General features: G+C 42.6%; 3 protein-coding genes across 3 annotated transcripts; all 3 read left to right on the forward strand.

Annotated features, from left to right (window-relative positions):
- Positions 1-4,102: 4,102 nt before the first annotated feature.
- LOC311144460 (osteocalcin-like) lies at positions 4,103-5,771 on the forward strand (the record flags this gene model as incomplete). Its single annotated transcript, XM_084180483.1, has 4 exons — positions 4,103-4,163; positions 4,389-4,436; positions 4,612-4,705; positions 5,669-5,771. 4 exons carry the CDS (start codon positions 4,103-4,105, stop codon positions 5,769-5,771), a joined length of 306 nt encoding a protein of 101 aa, XP_084036609.1.
- Positions 5,772-6,824: 1,053 nt separating this feature from the next.
- LOC311145143 (WW domain-binding protein 11-like) lies at positions 6,825-14,467 on the forward strand. The gene is made up of 12 exons (XM_084181340.1): positions 6,825-7,016; positions 10,334-10,420; positions 10,673-10,704; positions 10,798-10,891; positions 11,020-11,216; positions 11,341-11,474; positions 11,577-11,728; positions 11,827-12,060; positions 12,217-12,339; positions 12,555-12,839; positions 12,976-13,161; positions 13,439-14,467. Exons 2-12 carry the CDS (start codon positions 10,357-10,359, stop codon positions 14,086-14,088), a joined length of 2,151 nt encoding a protein of 716 aa, XP_084037466.1. The 5' UTR covers positions 6,825-7,016; positions 10,334-10,356; the 3' UTR covers positions 14,089-14,467.
- A 315-nt stretch (positions 14,468-14,782) lies between these two features.
- On the forward strand, positions 14,783-17,892 carry LOC311101470 (putative ATP-dependent RNA helicase DDX47). The gene is made up of 11 exons (XM_084142625.1): positions 14,783-14,954; positions 15,310-15,403; positions 15,542-15,730; positions 15,848-15,919; positions 16,036-16,226; positions 16,339-16,455; positions 16,567-16,713; positions 16,875-17,012; positions 17,144-17,214; positions 17,310-17,439; positions 17,519-17,892. The coding sequence occupies exons 1-11, from the start codon at positions 14,811-14,813 to the stop codon at positions 17,696-17,698; spliced, it is 1,473 nt and encodes a 490-aa protein (XP_083998751.1). The 5' UTR covers positions 14,783-14,810; the 3' UTR covers positions 17,699-17,892.

Consider the following 17,892-nt stretch of genomic DNA (forward strand, 5'->3'; position numbering starts at 1 on the left):
TCTTCACATTTTAAGCGCAGCAATGCACACATGGCAGTAGGCTATAAGCACGAATGTTCCATTAGTGGGCGCACAATTGGTCCAGCGTCGTCCGGGGTAGGGGAGGGAATGGCCAGCAGGGATGTAACTCAGTTGGTAGAGCATGGCGTTTGCAACGCCAGGGTTGTGGGTTCGTTTCCCACGGGGGACCATTATGAAAAATTAAAAATAATGTATGCACTCACTAACTGTAAGTCGCTCTGGATAAGAGCGTCTGCTAAATGACTAAAATGTAAATATAGGCCTATTGGCTAGGCTACATGAGGTGTGCGACTACGATCATAAAAGTCTAAAAAAAAGGCATCATTCACAAGTGATAATATATAATTCACAAGTGATAGGCTAATATTGTCACCCATCAGACTATTCTTGATTTAATCTTGTCTTTACATATACTAAATAATATATGTGTCAAATTTGTTTTGATTTAGAATGGATCATTATCATACACCTGTCTCGAAACATGGGCAGCGGAAAAAAATACATTTTCTTGCATTTTCTTGCAAGCCATGTAGGCTATACTACTGTTGTAAAGATAAGCAATGTGCTTAATATTAGGAAAGTTGAGAAATAAATATAGTAGGCCTAGCCTATAGAAAGCTGATGGGATCCTCCTCTTTTTAATAGAGGCCATCATTCTGTTTTCTCGTGCAATTGCATTGGCTATAGAAATGTTGCGCAACATTAGCTCATGGGCTCTCATTAAGTGTTTGAATAGATTTTCGATAACATTTGCATTGATGTCAGAGTGATTAGAGGGACAATAGAGTGCTGAGTACCAGGCAGTTAGCAAGTTTGGTAGGCTACTAATGACCATCAGCAGCATCAGAGCTTGGAGAAGCCTAACTACCATGACTAAATGGTCTCGTGGATTTTGACTGCCTTCATGACTCGTGACCCTATGCAGAACCAAAATGTTCATAATTAAAGCTTTGCTAGGTTGGATTTATGAACTTTGTCCCTGCATGGAGGAACGACACAAGCACTGACCCAGATGCTGAAATTACACCCCACATTGTTAAGGCCACTTCAGCAGCCCAAAAGTCTGACTTGGAAAGAAACAGAGAGACCAAAATATAGACGGAAATTTCCCTTAAGGGTGAGGTCTTTACATAACGCAACATTCTGCAACGCTGTCAAGCACTAATGTGCTGCTTAAGATGTTGAACATGAGTGGGGAGAAGGCAACGAGTAATAGAATAGAATATAATGAAGCAGAATATAATAGAATGAAGCAGAATAGAATATAATGAAGCATAATATAATAGAATGAAGCAGAATAGAATAGAATGGAGCAGAATAGAATAGAATGAAGCAGAATAGAATAGAATGGAGCAGAATAGAATAGAATGAAGCAGAATATAATAGAATGAAGCAGAATAGAATAGAATGGAGCAGAATAGAATAGAATGAAGCAGAATAGAATAGAATGGAGCAGAATAGAATAGAATGAAGCAGAATATAATAGAATGGAGCAGAATAGAATAGAATGAAGCAGAATAGAATAGAATGAAGCAGAATATAATAGAATGAAGCAGAATAGAATAGAATGGAGCAGAATATAATTATGTTCTACTTCAGTAGTTGAACAATTTATGTGTTTTAGTTTTTATATGCCTATCAATGCTCCATACAGGCACTGGATATACCATACCATGTGTATTACTGGTGAATGAATATACAAATCAACTAAAAATTCATATGTAGGCCTACACATGCTTGAACACCGCAATTCCTCAAACACTTTTGTTTGCCTCTAAAAATTGCTTTCTGTTTCTTCATATAGGAAATCACTGTGGTTTGTTATAAAAAAGGAAAACCTCTGATTAAAAGTCTGTCACAAAATGAAGGATGGCAGTTTCTCTTCTTGTTCAATTAGTATCATATGGTTATATCAACCAGTAGTTAGTGGCTTGAATAAGATGTCGTGTGGGCATGCTGTAAAACTCGGACCTCTAGAGGTTGTCTGATTGTACTGCACATTTAAAGGAGTGTTGTCATTATACAGTGGGGTCCGAAATGATTGACACCCTTGATAAAGATGAGCAAAGATTACAGTATAAAATAAATAATTCAAATACTGAGCTATATTGTAGGGACATTTTCATTCTCTATTTTCCTGTCATCCAACAAATGTAAACTCCTGGAGTTTGCTAAACAGCATTGGCACTTGGATTGGAACCAGTGCTTTGGTCAGATGACATGAAAATAGAGCTCTTTGGCCACGCACACCAATGGTGGGTTTGGCGTCGAATTGAGAATGCATAAGCAGAAAATAACCCCATACCAACTGATGTTTTGGGGCTATTTTGCTTCCACTGGTCCTGGGGCCCTTTTTAAGGTCAACGACATCATGAACTTTACCAAGTACCAGGACATTTTAGCCAAATACCTGGTTGCCTCTGCCAGGAGGCAGAACTTGGCTGCAAGTGGATCTTCCAGCAAGACAATAACCCCAAGCACGCCCCAAGCACACATCCACAAAGAAATTGTTAATTGGCCACAAAATCAACATTTTGGAATGGCCATCTCAGTCTCTGGACTTGAAACCCATAGAAAACCTGTGTTTGAATTGAAGAGGGCAGTCCATAAGCGCAGATGAAGAATATCAAGGATCTGGATGGATTCTGTATGGAGGAATGGTCTAAGACCCCTCCCAATGTGTTTTCCAACTCATAAAACATTTTAGAAAACGCCTCATTGCCATTATCCTAGCAAGGTGAGGTATTATATTTATATATATATATATATATATTATATTTTAGTCATTTAGCAGACGCTCTTATCCAGAGCGACTTACAGTTAGTGAGTGCATACATTATTATTATTATTAATTTTTTTCATACTGAAAGGTATTGAAAACAGGTATATCAATAGTTTTGGCCACTACCTTTTCGAGAAAAAAAGTATTACTTGTTAAACAAAATCTCTTTCTCTGAACAATTGTATTGGCAGTGGTGTAAAGTACTTAAGTAAAAAGACTTTAAAGTACTACTTAAGTAGTTGTTTTGGGTATCTGTACTTTACTTTACTATTTATATTTTTGACAACTTTTACTTTTACTCCACTACATTCCTAAGGAAAATAATGTACTTTTTACTCCATTGATTTTCCCTGACACCCTAACTTTAGTATTTACTTGTTACATTTCGAATGCTTAGCAGGACAGGAAAATGGTCCAATTCACACACTTATCAAGAGAACACCCCTGGTCATCCCTACTGCATCTGATCTGGTGGACTCACTAAACACACATGCTTTGTTTGTAAATTATGTCTGAGTGTTGGAGTGTGCCCCTGGCTATCCGTAAAATAACAAAAAATTGTGCCGTCTGGTTTGCTTAATATAAGGAATGTGAAATTATTCATACTTTTACTTTTGATACTTAAGTATATTTAAAACCAAATACTTGTAGACTTTTATTCAAGTAGTATTTTACTGGGTGACTTTTGCTTTTACTTGAGTCATTTTCTATTAAGGTATCTTTACTTTTACTCAAGTATTACAATTAGGGGTACTTTTTCCACCACTGTGTATTACAATAAACTAGTAGCATACAGTTTAACTCAGTAATTGAATTATTTATTTTATACAGTCATTTTTGCTCATCTTTTTCGAGGGTGTAAATGTAGGCCCCCACTGTAGGTGTGGGAATTATTAGAGACATGTTCATATGTTTTTACAACAGTTAAGTATAACAGGTGTAACACTATTTTTCATGGGGTTTTTAAAGATCTTTTTTTTTTTTTAAGCATGAACTCACCAAAAAGTATTATGAAGCATAAATGTACAATGTTTAGCAAATGTTCAGCCTATACGCAACAATTATTTGAGAATTCAGGGTGTGTGTGTGTGTGTGTGCCAGTGTACATTTGCTGTTGCTTGTGGGTGTATGATACATGATTCCTCAACCAATCACAAACTCAAGATATTGTGAGGGCCATAACTATAAACTGAGTGTAAGTGTGTTCATGTACGGGTGAGAGAGAGAGAAGCAAGACAGAACAGTCTAAATCTCATACTTCTTGATCGTCCAGATCGTGAACCAACATTAATGAGAAAGATGAAGACCTTGGCCATCCTTGTCCTCTGTGCTCTGGCATTTGTGTGCCACTCTATTGGAGGTAAGAGCAGAGAAAGAGTGACAGCGTTAGTCAATGTTTTGCACCTGTGCAAAATGTGCAACTGTTTTTAGGATTTCAGCATAAATGGAATAAGGAAAATAATCAAATAACTAAACTTCATATTAATGTTAAAGAATAAATAAAACGTAAATATTTAAAATGTTGTAGTTATGTTTTCAGATCGAGATAATTAATCATGTACAATACTGTTTCCTCTCTACACAGATTCCTCTACCTCCACTGCCTCAAAGGCTGCTAGTGAGAAGAGAGTGGGTAAGAGACATCAGTAGGATAATTGGTACCAGAATGGAAGTGAACTGATTGTGTGTACTGTATTGTTGATGACCAGTAGTAGATGCACTGAACATGGTTATTCTAAGTGCAGTGTGATTACACTTGTTTATATTTCTCTTGTTTCAAAAAGTGAATATATTCTATGACCTTACAGGTGTGTTTGTTAAGAAGGACCTGGCCTCCACTTTGGTGAGACAGAAGAGAGCCGGCACTGCCCTTGCAGACTTGTCCCTGACTCAGCTGGAGAGGTACAGTACTGTTCTGTTGTCCCCTGTCTGTCATCTGATAGCCTGGCACACAGGGTTGTGTTTCTACAATGTGTCGAAAGCGTTCCACAAGGATGCTGGCCCATGTTGACTCCAATGCTTCCCACAGTTGTGTGAAGTTGGCTGGATGTAATTTGGGTGGAGGATCATTCTTAATACACACGGGAAACTGTTGAGCGTGAAAAACCCAGCAGTGTTGCCGTTCTTGACAGAAACCAGTACGCCTGGCACCTACTACCATACCACGTTCAAAGGCACTTAAATATTTTGTCTTGCCCATTCACCCTCTGAATGGCACACAAACACAATCCATGTCTCAATTGTCTCAAGGCTTAAAAATCATTCTTTAACCTGTCTCCTCCCTTTCATCTACACTGACTGAAGTGGATTTAACAAATGAAATCAATAAGGGATCATAGCTCTCACCTGGATTCTCCTGGTCAGTCTATATCATGGGCGGCAGGTAGCTTAGTGGGTAAGAGCGTTGTGCCAGTAACCGAAAGGTCGCTGGTTCTAATCCCCGAGCCGACTAGGTGAAAAATCTGTCATGTGCCCTTGAGCAAGGCACTTAACCCTAATTGCTCCTGTAAGTCGCTCTGGATAAGAGCGTCTGCTAAATGACCCCAAAAAAAAAAAAAAAAAAAAAAAGAAAGAGCAGGTGTTGTTAATGTTTTGTACACTCAGTGTATGTGTTTTGCTGTTAATCAATGTTTGTATGGGAACAAGCATCCTTTCCACTTCATTTAAGATTCATTTAAGAGTAAATATGCTCAAATATTCTGGGAATTTCCTGTTGTTATCATGGAGTGAAATGTTATGTCTATAAGCCTATTTATTCTAACTGGATAATATCTCAATTTTCATCTATGTTTTTTTTTCTTCCCCCTTTCTTATTTCACCTCTTCCTCTTATTTTATGGAAACTGCGCAACCCTTTCATTCCCAGTCTGAGGGAAGTGTGTGAGCTTAACTACTGGTGTGAGAACATGATGGACACAGCTGGGATCATTGCTGCCTACACCGAATACTACGGACCAATCCCATACTAGATGTCAACCCACTCCACCAACCAACTTCCATTCTGCAAGGCTTTTTGGAGAGAAATTGTTGTAATGTTTTGAGGATGTAACTTCTGAATAAATCTTTTAAAATGTAGAATAAATTGATACGGTGATAGAGGGAGAGAGAGAGAGCGAGAGAGATAGAGAGAGGACAATGAGAAGTTATCAAGAGAACTGTTGATGCATTTGGTAATATTCTGTAGTGTAGTATGGACGATAAAGATATCAAAACATAATGTGTCTTTCGTATAATTATTTCACATTACATAACAATAATCTAACAATGTTATAACATGGTACATCGTATGAGTTCTGTAATTTCATAAAGGGAACAAATGAGAAACATATTAGGCTACACACTAATGGAGACCTGAAGAAATGACCTCTGTGGTATCAAAGGCTGGTAAAGACTTTGATACAAAAATAGTGGAGCAACCATAGTGGAGCAAAAAGCTCCATTTGCATGAAATTACTGACTTTGTTTACAAATATTGAAAGAGAAAAAATTACATGTACAGATCTTCAGCACCTTCATGAATATAAAAAAATAAATGACAGCTGAACACATTTCTACCTGGCATTTGATCCTGTATGAACAAACATATCTATCTACCTGTGGTGCCTCTGTTGATACAAAGGCAAGTGCAATTGCATAAATGATCCCAAGGCTGGGGCATTTAACTTGGTCATCATTGCCAAAATGCCAATAATGTTCGTATTTATGTAAGGTCATCTTGCCAAACAATTTGTGTAACCTGGTAAGCAATGAAGGTCATACTACCCACAAAAAAAAAATGCACACACATTTAGGCCTAATAATAAAATGCAAAAGGCACTCACCTGCAAGAGACACTTGGGTGAAGTGTAGGCTATTCGTAACAGTAGCAGTAGAAAAGGTAGCAGGTTCACCCAAAACTTCAGACATAAAGCAAAGACTTGAAGAGTGCAAACCTGCAGTCTACTAGGTCAGCCACTGGGGGGGTTGAGCGTATTTAGTTTGACGTTTTTTGCAGTTTCCGGTTTATCTCACATGAGGCTTCCGCCCTAGCTCGCGGCAATCAAAACATGGCGGACTGCATCAATTAGCCAAAAAGCGTTTATGTCAATGTGATCTAAAGGGGTATCAATTACATTATTTTGATACAGACAACGATATTTATAGTTGACAATTTACCCGATTGGAAAGTAATAGAGGGGAAAGCCACACTGCCCACAGTTTTCACGTGGATAAAGGTAGAGTAAATTCAAGTGAGCTTTTTCGTTACCTGTTCAACGAGCTAGCTGACTGGATAATTTAGCTAGCTAACGTTATGCTGATGTGAAACCTGCAAGCTTTTGGTGATATCTACCGGTGGTTACAAAATGTGCTAGTTAGCTAACTATCTAACATTTCAGCAAATTAATATTGGCGAGTATTTGCATTAGCTATAGCTAGCTAACATTAGAACTGGTGCAGATTTGCTAACTAAGTTAGCTAACGTTTGTTGTTAGTTTAGACTAGTTGACGTTTACTTCTGACTAGCTGCGATTCAACCATGAATTGTCTTCTGACATTGTGCTGGGAGACGTACTTATATGTACAAGTTGTACAATTATATTTTCCAGCACAATGTCAAAAGGTAATTAATTATTGTATGAAAATGGATACACTCACTAACTGTAAGTCGCTCTGGATAAGAGCGTCTGCTAAATGACTAAAATGTAAATTATTGGTTGAATCGCAGCAAGGGAGTGAACGTTATTTATAATAAGGGTTACATGGAGAAAATCGTACCTCTGAAATGAAAATGGATGGCCCTCCCTAGAACAAAATATATTTTACCTATACCCTCCCTGAACGCTTGAAATAAAACGAGTGACCCTCCCCTATACCCAAAATAAAAATTAATACAAAGTGGATAGCAGAGAACATGTCTACCGTTTACCCTCACTTTTTGGACAGACCAGAGCCTTAGACATGCAGTTTAGAAACTGTTCCTTGTCCTGTTAGTATTACTTGGCAACGCAGGAATTTTGATAGTGCACAGGGCTGCAGGCCAGAAGGTTGTGGGTTCGCAGATCACCGTGGACAAGAGTAGGGGTGGAAAGATCTCATTTATAGTAAAAGCATTGCATGAATCCATCATCGTATTTGCAGGGCCAAGAAAAAAATGGCCTTATGTAAACATTTCATGCAATTCTACTTAATTTTCCATATTAGCAGAATCTTTCATTTTTATACCACACAAATTGCCAAAATTACAGGCTGAATGAACAGAGATGGGCATGTGTGTTCATCTTTTTTCTCCAATGCCAAATCAGTGTGTTTTGTTTGCAATGAAACTGTCCCTGTTTGCAAATAATAAAATCTGAGACCTCATTAGGAATCTGAGCATGGTGTTTTCAAAAGTTAGGCCTACCTTTCCACCCCAGACAGAGTAGGCCTACTGACGCAGAAAAATGGAAGCTTTAACTGCTCGCTACTCTTCTTCTGTGGCTTAACCCAACGAGAGAAGGTCACAAGTGTTTACCTAAAAGCTGTCTGGGTTTAAACATCATATATTGTACAGAAAGTTAATAACTTAATCAATTGATAGTGACATAATTAGATTACTTCCCAAGCAAAGTACATTTTTTGTCTCCTTTATGCTCTAAACAATGATATCCCCATATGCATCGGAGTCACGTCTTTCCCGGGTATTTTACAACTTGTTTGTAGCCGAAAGCATCGTGGACCAAAGCGTTGTTATAGATCACTTTAATAATCAGATCCCTTTTATTTTCTTCAAAATCTTAAGCTAACAAAAGGGTAGGCCTGTGCTTTTTGCCCTTTTCATTAATAAAAAGTAGGCCTATGGTATACCCTCTCATACTTCCCTCAATTCGAGTCTTGGTTTTAACTTAGCCTACCTCCGTGTCAGTGAAGGGCTGTTATTTAAAGAGTGCATTGTGGATGGAGGAATTGACCAACAAATCTATTGATATAGCAGCCTATAGCCTAATTTAGTCTCTCAAACAGGTAGGCCTACCTCTTATTTCTTAAATAGGAAGAAATAGGCTCCAACGCAAAGCCCTCTTGTTGTTAGAAAACTAATTAAAATGAAGACGGTTTAAATGAATTATGCCTACTCAAATTTGCCTACTTTCAGCACCATGAGCTGTCCATTTCCGATTGATTGTGCTGCTGCTTCAAGTTTCAGCACCACAATGTAAGTTACTGGAATCTGGCTTATTGTGAGGTCAATAACTCTGATAAATAGGCCTACATCATGGGCAAGAAACATATTGTTTTTAATCAAATCAATTATAGTAGTAGCAAGCTATCAAAGTTGTCCTCCTTCTCATCTTCGCGCTCTCCTTCTCAAACTGAACAGAACATAAGCTGTAGCAGTGTTTCCCAACCCTGGTCCTCTTGTACTCCCAACAGTACACAGTTTCATTGTAGCCCTTGACAAACACACCTCATTCAACTCATTGAGGGCTCGATGATTAGTTGACAAGTTGAATCAGGTGTGCTTGGTCAGGGTTACAATACAAATGTGTACGGTTGGGGTTACTCGAGGACTAGGGTTGGGAAACACTGGGCTATAGGCTAGTCCATGCGCAAGAGAGTGCATTTTTTTGGACTATGCCTAATAAAAAATAGGAAGAAGCCTTTGACTCTCCTCCTGAACTGCCACTGTAGGCCTACACAGCACAGCCATTGGTTAGGAAGCACACAAAAACGTTCTTGATCAGCAAGAGCAGGCTGGGGCTCAGGGTTGGAATATCCATTGCAGTGTGTAAGGCAGCCTAGTTTTATTTAAGGCCTTGTAAGTCAGCATTTCACGGTAAGGTCTACACGTGTTGTGTTTGGCACGTGACAAATACAATTTGATTTGATTTGACCATCCCAGCGGCTATCTTAGAAATATAACTTTGCTCTGTGCTTCGCTGAGCATGCACTTCATAGCCTGTATAGCCTATGGATACTTTGATTGAGACCACACTAAATAGCCTACAGGAGGCTGCTGAGGGGAGGACAGCTCATAATAATGGCTGGAACGGAGCAACCATGTGAAACCATATGTTGGATGTATTTGATACCATTCCGCTCTAGCATTTACCACAAGCCCGTCCTCCCCAATTAAGGTGCCACCAACCTCCTGTGATAGGCACACTTGATATTGTGCGCCCAGCAGAGAATCAGAGATGAGGGGTGGCATCAGGCACACATCGATATATAGCCTAATAAGCAACTATTTCTAAAACACTGAGGAATATAGACATTTCATCATTTACAAATTACATGACCCTCCCCTAGACTAGATTTTAAAAACTTCTGACTTGCCCTCGGTGCAATCAATGTAATGTCGTGTTTGGTGCCTCTAGTCTAAAGTAATCTAAATGTATATCTGGCTCCTTCGTGTTGCTCAATAAGCTTTTTGACAGTTAGTAACATGCTGTATAATATTGCAGGAAAATATCCTGCATTACTTGGTTTGGAAATCCAAATTCATCGTTGTGGTTGTGTTGAATAGATGACTTTTTCTCCTGACTCCAATAACTTGATACTGTATCTTCCCTGGCAGGGTGAAGGAGACGCACCATCACCATGGGGCGACGTTCGACCTCCTCCACCAAGAGTGGGAAATTCATGAACCCCACCGACCAGGCCAGTAAGTAGTCATACCCTTTCCATCATCATGTGACTGCTCACATCATACGTTCACCTCAAACTTGAGCATGAACACATCAGTGCACATTGTTACTTAAGCTTCAGGGGATCCCATGTCTGTGAAATGAAAAGCATTTCAGTGTCTCTTATTGAGCTCAGCAGCACTATGAACAATAGTAAATGCATCAACGTACAGGAGCTGTCAGGTAACAGGTTCTACATCAAACATAATGCGGTGCCTTTTCCTCCTCAGGGAAGGAGGCCAGGAAACGGGAGCTGAAGAAGGTAAGACCTTGGCTGACAAGTTGAATGTCAATGACAGGTTGACTTTGTATTCTGTGTAGAAAACTCACTGTGCTCTTCTTTGCTGCGCCACAGAACAAGAAGCAGAGGATGATGGTGAGAACAGCTGTGCTGAAGATGAAGGACCCCCGACAGATCATCAAAGACATGGAGAAGCTGGATGAAATGGGTGAGCCATTGGAAATGGGTTTTAAACAAGGTTATGTGTTTGTTTTTTGTCTTCCAAAATGATCTTGCTAATCATTTTATTTTCTCCTGTTCACGTCCGTTCTCTCTACCTGTCTTTTCCTGTGCCAGAGTTCAACCCTGTGCAGCAGCCGCTGCTGAATGAGAAGGTGCTGAGGGACAAGAGGAAGAAGCTACGGGAGACGTTTGAGCGCATCGTACGTTTGTACGAAAGAGAGAACCCAGACACTTACAAGGAGCTACGCAAACTGGAGCTGGACTATGAGAGCAATCGCGGCAAGCTGTCACTCTACTTCGACTCAGTCAAGGTGTGTATGCTATGCTGATGAGCATGTATGAAGCGTACAGATAAACAGAGCGGGGCTGAGATCATGTCATTATTGTCCCTGTTGTTCACTACTCACTCTTTCTCTTCCACACTCTGTCAACTAGAATGCTGAACTGGTGGAGGTGGATAGTATCCCACTCCCAGAGATGCCCCACGCCCCCTCCAGCATCCTGATCCAGGACATCCCCCTGCCCGGGGCCCAGCCTCCCTCCATCCTGAAGAAGGGCTCGTCGTTTAGGTGGGCAGTCCCCTGAATTTACAGTGCTGTCTCAGTATCATTCCAATGGACCATACCGCAACCCTAACAGCTGCTCTGTAAACACTTCTCTCTCTCTCTTAGTAAGGGGATCAGTGCCCCCATGTCTGCAGCGGTAGCTGGCGTCCCTCGGTTACCCCCTGGCAGGAAACCCCCAGGTCCCCCACCTGGCCCCCCACCGCCTCAGGTCCTGGCGCTGTACGCATCACGCAGGGCCCAGTTCGCAGCAGACGCAGGTACTGCACACACACCTCACTACTGCATGTTTGTACATGGGATCAGGAGGAATAAAGATGCTTCATCCAAATCCACCTTTCTCTCTGCCTACAACCAGATCCATCCAACCAGGCCTCTGACATGGAGAAAGCCATGGACACTATGCTGATGGGAGGAGAGAGGGACAGTGGGAGCGAGAGCGATGGAGAAGGGGACGATGGAGAGGAAGACGACAGCGACTCTGAAGAGGACAGTGAAGGAGAGAGGGATGAAGGAGGAGAGGTTGACAAGAGGATGATGGTGGACCGACAGGATGAGGGCAGAGAGGAGGACAGAGGGGACAGACATGCAGGTGAGAGGCAGAGCCTTGTCTGCGTATGTGCTTGCTTGATCACCCCAAGTGTGTTGGATTCTGTCTTCAAGTCTGGGCACTGCTTGGTGTTGGGAGTTTAAAGAATGATAACACAGACATGGCGTTGTACATGAGATTATGTGATATGTTTTGCAGGACGCAGTGTGCGGTTTGCAGACATGCCCCCCTCAGCACCCAGGGAGAAGAGCAAGAAGAAGAGGATTGTGAAGAAGAAAAAGGCCATCACTCCTCTGCAGGCTATGATGCTTAGGATGGCAGGTACTGTATGTCCTTCAGTCTGCACACAACACCACTACCACACTTCAGCAGGACTTGTGATGCAGATGAATGATTAGATTGTTGACACTATTTTGGAGAATGCCGTAATTTAAAGAGGTTTGTATTCGCCGGAGGATGATTTCTCCATGGGAACTAGATTACACTTTCTTCCTTCATCCCTTTCTCACTCATCCCCTTTTATTATTTGTCTACAGGGCAGTCCATCCCTGAAGATGAAGAGGAGGAAGAGGAAGTTGAGGAAGAGTATACTGACTCTGACAACTCAGACATCGAGGATAGGGGACCACCAGGCGACAACCAATCTCATCTTATACCCAATCAGCGCATGCCTCCACCCTCTGGTCCAATGGGAGGACAGCAACCACCTCTACACATGCAGGGTCCACCAGGAACAGGGCCTCCACCGTTGGGACCACCCCCAGCTCCTCCAATGAGGCCTCCTGGTCCGCCCTCTGGCCTGCCTCCCGGTCCTCCACCTGGTTCGTTGGTTTTATGTGTATTAATGATTGGAGTACAGTGTCATCTTGTGTGACGTTGCTTCATTACTATCAAATTACTAAAACAATGCTCTATGATGTGATATGTCATATGATATGTCTTGTTTGTCATCCTTAGGTGCTCCTCCGTTTTTGAGGCCACCTGGTATGCTAGGTGGTCCAAGGGGGCCGATGCCCCGGCTACTGCCCCCTGGACCCCCACCAGGTCGTCCCCCTGGCCCTCCCCCAGGCCCCCCTCCAGGTCTCCCTCCTGGTCCTCCACCCCGGGGACCCCCACCCAGACTGCCTCCCCCAGCACCCCCAGGTATGTGTGGATGCGTGTATGTATTTTTGTGCCTTTTATTGAAATTTCATAAGACTTTATCCCTTCTCAAACATTGTCAAAACATACATCTGTTTTAAACATAACTACAGTTCAGCAGTACCCAAAGTTAACAGCAATTAAAATAGCTGAGATCTATATGTCGGCATGGCACATACTTCAAGCTAAAATACATGTACAAATTATTTTGGCCAGCAAAGCATGGGAAGAAAGTAGGATTTTCCCCCACTCTAATCTCCTCTCTTCTCCCTTTCTGTAGGCATCCCCCCTCCCCCAAGAGCTGGCCACCCACGCCAACTTGCCCCTCCCCTCTCTCTTTTCCCCCCGCCGCTTAACTCCAACGTCCTCAGCGCTCCCCCCAGCATCGTCCACCGCCAGAAACCCGGCTCCAACCCAGATGGCTCCCAGAGCAACCCCAATGCCTCCATGCTGCCCCCTCCCTCCATGCCTATGTCCATGCGCCCAGGGATGCAGATGCCCCCTCCCCCGGGGACAAGTGCCCCGCCATCGGGCGCAAACCACACCAGCCACCACCATGCACCAACCATCGAGAAGCGGGCCAACATCACCTCTGTCTCGGCCGGAGGCAGCAATCTGGCAGCAGGCCCGGGGAGTGGTGGAGCCACCATCTCAGCCAAACCCCAGATAATCAACCCCAAGACAGAGGTCACCCGCTTTGTGCCCACGGCGCTGAGGGTGCGCAGGGATAAAGGGGCCGGGAGCGGAGGAGGGCCTATGGAAAAGGGAAGAAGAAGAGAGGAAAGGGTGGGAGGCCAGAAGCAGCAGTCGATGGCTGCCCCCATGGGGTCGGCCAACCCTACTCAGATGGGCCCAGTCTCTCAGCCCAACATGAAGACCAAGGACCAGATGTATGAGGCCTTCATGAGGGAGATGGAGGGACTCCTCTGAGACTGGGGCTGCGGGGTGAAAAGGGAGGGAGCGTTGAGATGGAATGAACAGTAGGGGTCATGAAGAAAGTGTTAGTGATACCATCAAGCAGATGCTGTTCAGAAACACGTTGTTTTTCTCAATGTTATTTTTTTTCTGGCAGACTAGAATTACCTCCCTACCGACTTACTGTACATGGCTATGATAATTTGGCTCAATCTTTGTGAAAAAGCTAGTGTTTTTTTATGACTGTCAAATGTTTATTTTATTGTTGAACTGAGAAATGTGTTGGATTTCAAAGAAAGTTTTGTCAGGTGTTTGTAGGAAAATCCAAATGAGTGTGCATATGCTTGTCTGAAATGGTTAGACCTGCAACTAAATAAATACTAAACTCAATTAACCTTTCTTTGAGTCCAATCTTTTTTAAAACTATCTTTTCATAACTCAGACCTCAAACAATACAAATTAATAAACCACTGTGATGAACGGGCTCGTTCAGCAGGATGCATTCAAGATGGAAGAAATAGGTTATGTAGAATAAGGAATCACATCAGCTCTATTCATGGCATTTCTATCTGCAACGTTCGACAACGTTTGACAACTGAATGTGGTCTAAACATTGCAATTAACTGAATGATTTATGAATTTAGCGGGGAACATCAAGTCCCAGAAATCATAGCATGAAATCTTATCAATTTCCGTACATGCGCACTTTAGCGTAGACCGCACGTTGGCAAACAAGCATGGCGGACGATTCGGAGAAAAGTGTCGAGATAAAAACAGATGAAGCAAAGGATGAAGCACTCGAAGATTCGAGTAGTGATGATGATAACAGTAACGTTAATGTCGCTGAAAATGACGAGCCAGTGAAGACCTTCAAGGATCTGGTGAGTAGCTAGCTAAATGGAAAGGATAGGTTAGCTTGCCAGCTTGGAAGCGAACTAGCTAGCTAACGTTAGTTAACAGCACCTCAACAAATAAACCTACCACTGATAAGTTAGCAAGTTAACTGTCTTTCAACCACCAACATACGTTTAAGGAGGTAGCAACCAACAGTCGTTACATGTAGATAGCTAGGTACAGCTGTGGGATGATGTGATGTCATTGACAGGCATGTAAAATACATTTAAAAATGGGGCGCGCATTTAGCCATGCAATTTGTGGAACGTTAGATGTATTACATGCACTCCATTGTCTAACGCGTTTACATATTTCTACTATGGCATGCATCTGTTAATATAGGGTGTAACTGAAGTGCTGTGTGAAGCCTGTGAACAGTTGGGATGGAAGACTCCTACAAAGATCCAGGTAGAGGCCATACCTGTAGCCTTACAAGGTGAGTTCAGTTGGATGGAGGGGGTGAATGACCTTGTTTGTGCCATATATAAAACAGTTGGTAAAGACCTGTCCTCTAGGTGTAAGGTCCCATGTCAGTTTGTACACTCAACATGCACTTTCTTCTCTCCTATCTCAGGAAAGGATGTAATTGGCTTGGCAGAGACTGGCTCAGGGAAGACAGGGGCGTTTGCGCTGCCCATCCTGCAGTCACTCCTCGCTTCCGCTCAGAGGCTCCACACACTCATACTCACCCCCACCAGAGAGCTGGCTTTCCAGATCGCAGAGCAGTTTGAGGCCCTGGGCTCCAGCATCGGAGTCAAGTGTGGTACGTGGGCATGGGAAGGACCATCCGGGATGTCATGAGGGTAGAAACATATTTGAAGGAACTCAAGTGCCGTGTGACTTTGTTATATTAACTCACTTGTCTTTGTTTCTGTTTCAGCTGTTATAGTTGGAGGAATTGACATGATGTCCCAATCCCTAGTCCTGGCCAAGAAACCTCACATTGTCATTGGTGAGAAAATAACTTAATCCAACCTACCACTTTCAGTTGCATAATACGATACCATCTTTTAAGTGCATTCCTGGTTGATACTAACTAATGTGTATTCACCGTGTATGTCATAACAGCCACCCCCGGGCGGTTGATAGACCACTTAGAGAACACCAAAGGCTTCTCACTGCGAGCACTGAAGTTCCTGGTGATGGACGAGGCAGACCGGATTCTCAACATGGACTTTGAGACTGAGGTGGACAAGATCCTGAAGGTTATTCCCAGAGACAGACGCACGTTTCTCTTCTCTGCCACCATGACCAAAAAGGTACCCACATAATACTGCCTATTATATATTCCTTTTAGCTCTTCATTTGAGACGTGTTAGAGTATTCCTAACACCTGGCCTGTCACACTAACCCTTCTATGTCTTTGCCAAGGTTGCAAAGCTGCAGAGAGCAGCGCTGAAGGATCCAGTTAAATGTGCCGTTAACACCAAATACTCAACAGTAGAAAAACTGCAGCAGTACTACATCTTCATACCCTCCAAATACAAGGTACTTGACATTTGATTAATGTTCTAATGGTATCAAGGTAATTTTTCTATGAGAAGTCAGAAGCTGTGTATGGTTAGTGTTGGATTGTAAGTCAACTGTCTGTGTCTCCAGGATTGTTACCTGGTGTCCATTATCAATGAGCTGGCGGGGAACTCCTTCATGATCTTCTGCAGTACGTGTAACAATGCCCAGCGGGTGGCGCTGCTGCTCAGGAACCTGGGCATCACTGCCATCCCCCTACATGGGCAGATGAGTCAGGTACCCCCCCTTATCCAAACACACTACTGTCTACCAACATACTCACTCAAAATATCATACTCTAACTCTGGTGTGAGCTACACACTTTCAAATGTTATACACATCAGTGAAATCTGCATGTATGAAAGTAGAAATAATAAATGTATTTCTCTCTTGGTCAGAACAAACGTCTGGGGTCGCTGAACAAGTTCAAGTCTAAGTCTCGCTCGGTGTTGCTGGCGACTGACGTGGCGTCAAGAGGACTGGACATTCCACATGTAGACTGTGTTATTAACTACGATATCCCAACTCACTCAAAGGTATCAGTCTTGCTTGTGTGGATGTTTCTCCCTGGTCTGTGCAGTCTCTCTCTCCAATGTTATCACAAATGAGGGACCCAACCGAGCAAGTTTAGTGGTGTTTTATCGTGTTTGTGTGTGTGTACTCTCAGGACTACATCCACAGAGTGGGGCGAACCGCCCGAGCAGGACGGTCTGGAAAATCCATCACATTTGTCACACAGTAAGGGCCACCTTTATGCTCGCACTCAACCAATCTTATTGAAATTGGTTACTTCATCCAAAGATTTTCTTCTGATTGACATATTGACCTCTCAGGTATGATGTGGAGCTGTTCCAGCGAATCGAAACTCTGATTGGCAAGAAGCTGCCTGCCTTCCCCACGCAGGAGGAGGAAGTGATGATGCTGGTGGAGAGAGTGAGCGAGGCACAGCGATTCGCCAGAATTGTGAGTCTGTCTTTTCAGCAGTGTTGTCATCCATTGTAATAGCTCTAAAGTCAGTCACAATCATCTCTTTCCCTCTCAGGAAATGAAGGAACAAGGAGAGAAGAGGAAGAGGCCCAGAGGAGAAGAGGGGGATGACACCGAGCAGTCCAGCGGTGTGAGGAAGAAAGTAAGAGGAGGCGCTGGTAGTGGTGGTGGGGGAGGGAGAGGAGGTGGAGGAGGAAAAAACCGTGGCGGAGCAGCATGGAGGGGAGGACATTAAAGGTGCCAGTAGAATAACACAATACTGTACATATTGTCAGATACTATGTCATTTTCTCCTTGATATAAAACATCTATGATTATTAACGTATGCTGCTTTCTTTACAACCACCACATCATGGAGACAGGCTGTTTAATTATATGACTTGTTCAATTTCTTAATCAATTTGTAATAAAATGTTTATGTAAAATCAA

This window comes from Coregonus lavaretus, assembly GCF_964263955.1.
Source record: "Coregonus lavaretus genome assembly, chromosome: 2".
In the NCBI taxonomy this organism is placed as follows: domain Eukaryota; kingdom Metazoa; phylum Chordata; class Actinopteri; order Salmoniformes; family Salmonidae; genus Coregonus; species Coregonus lavaretus.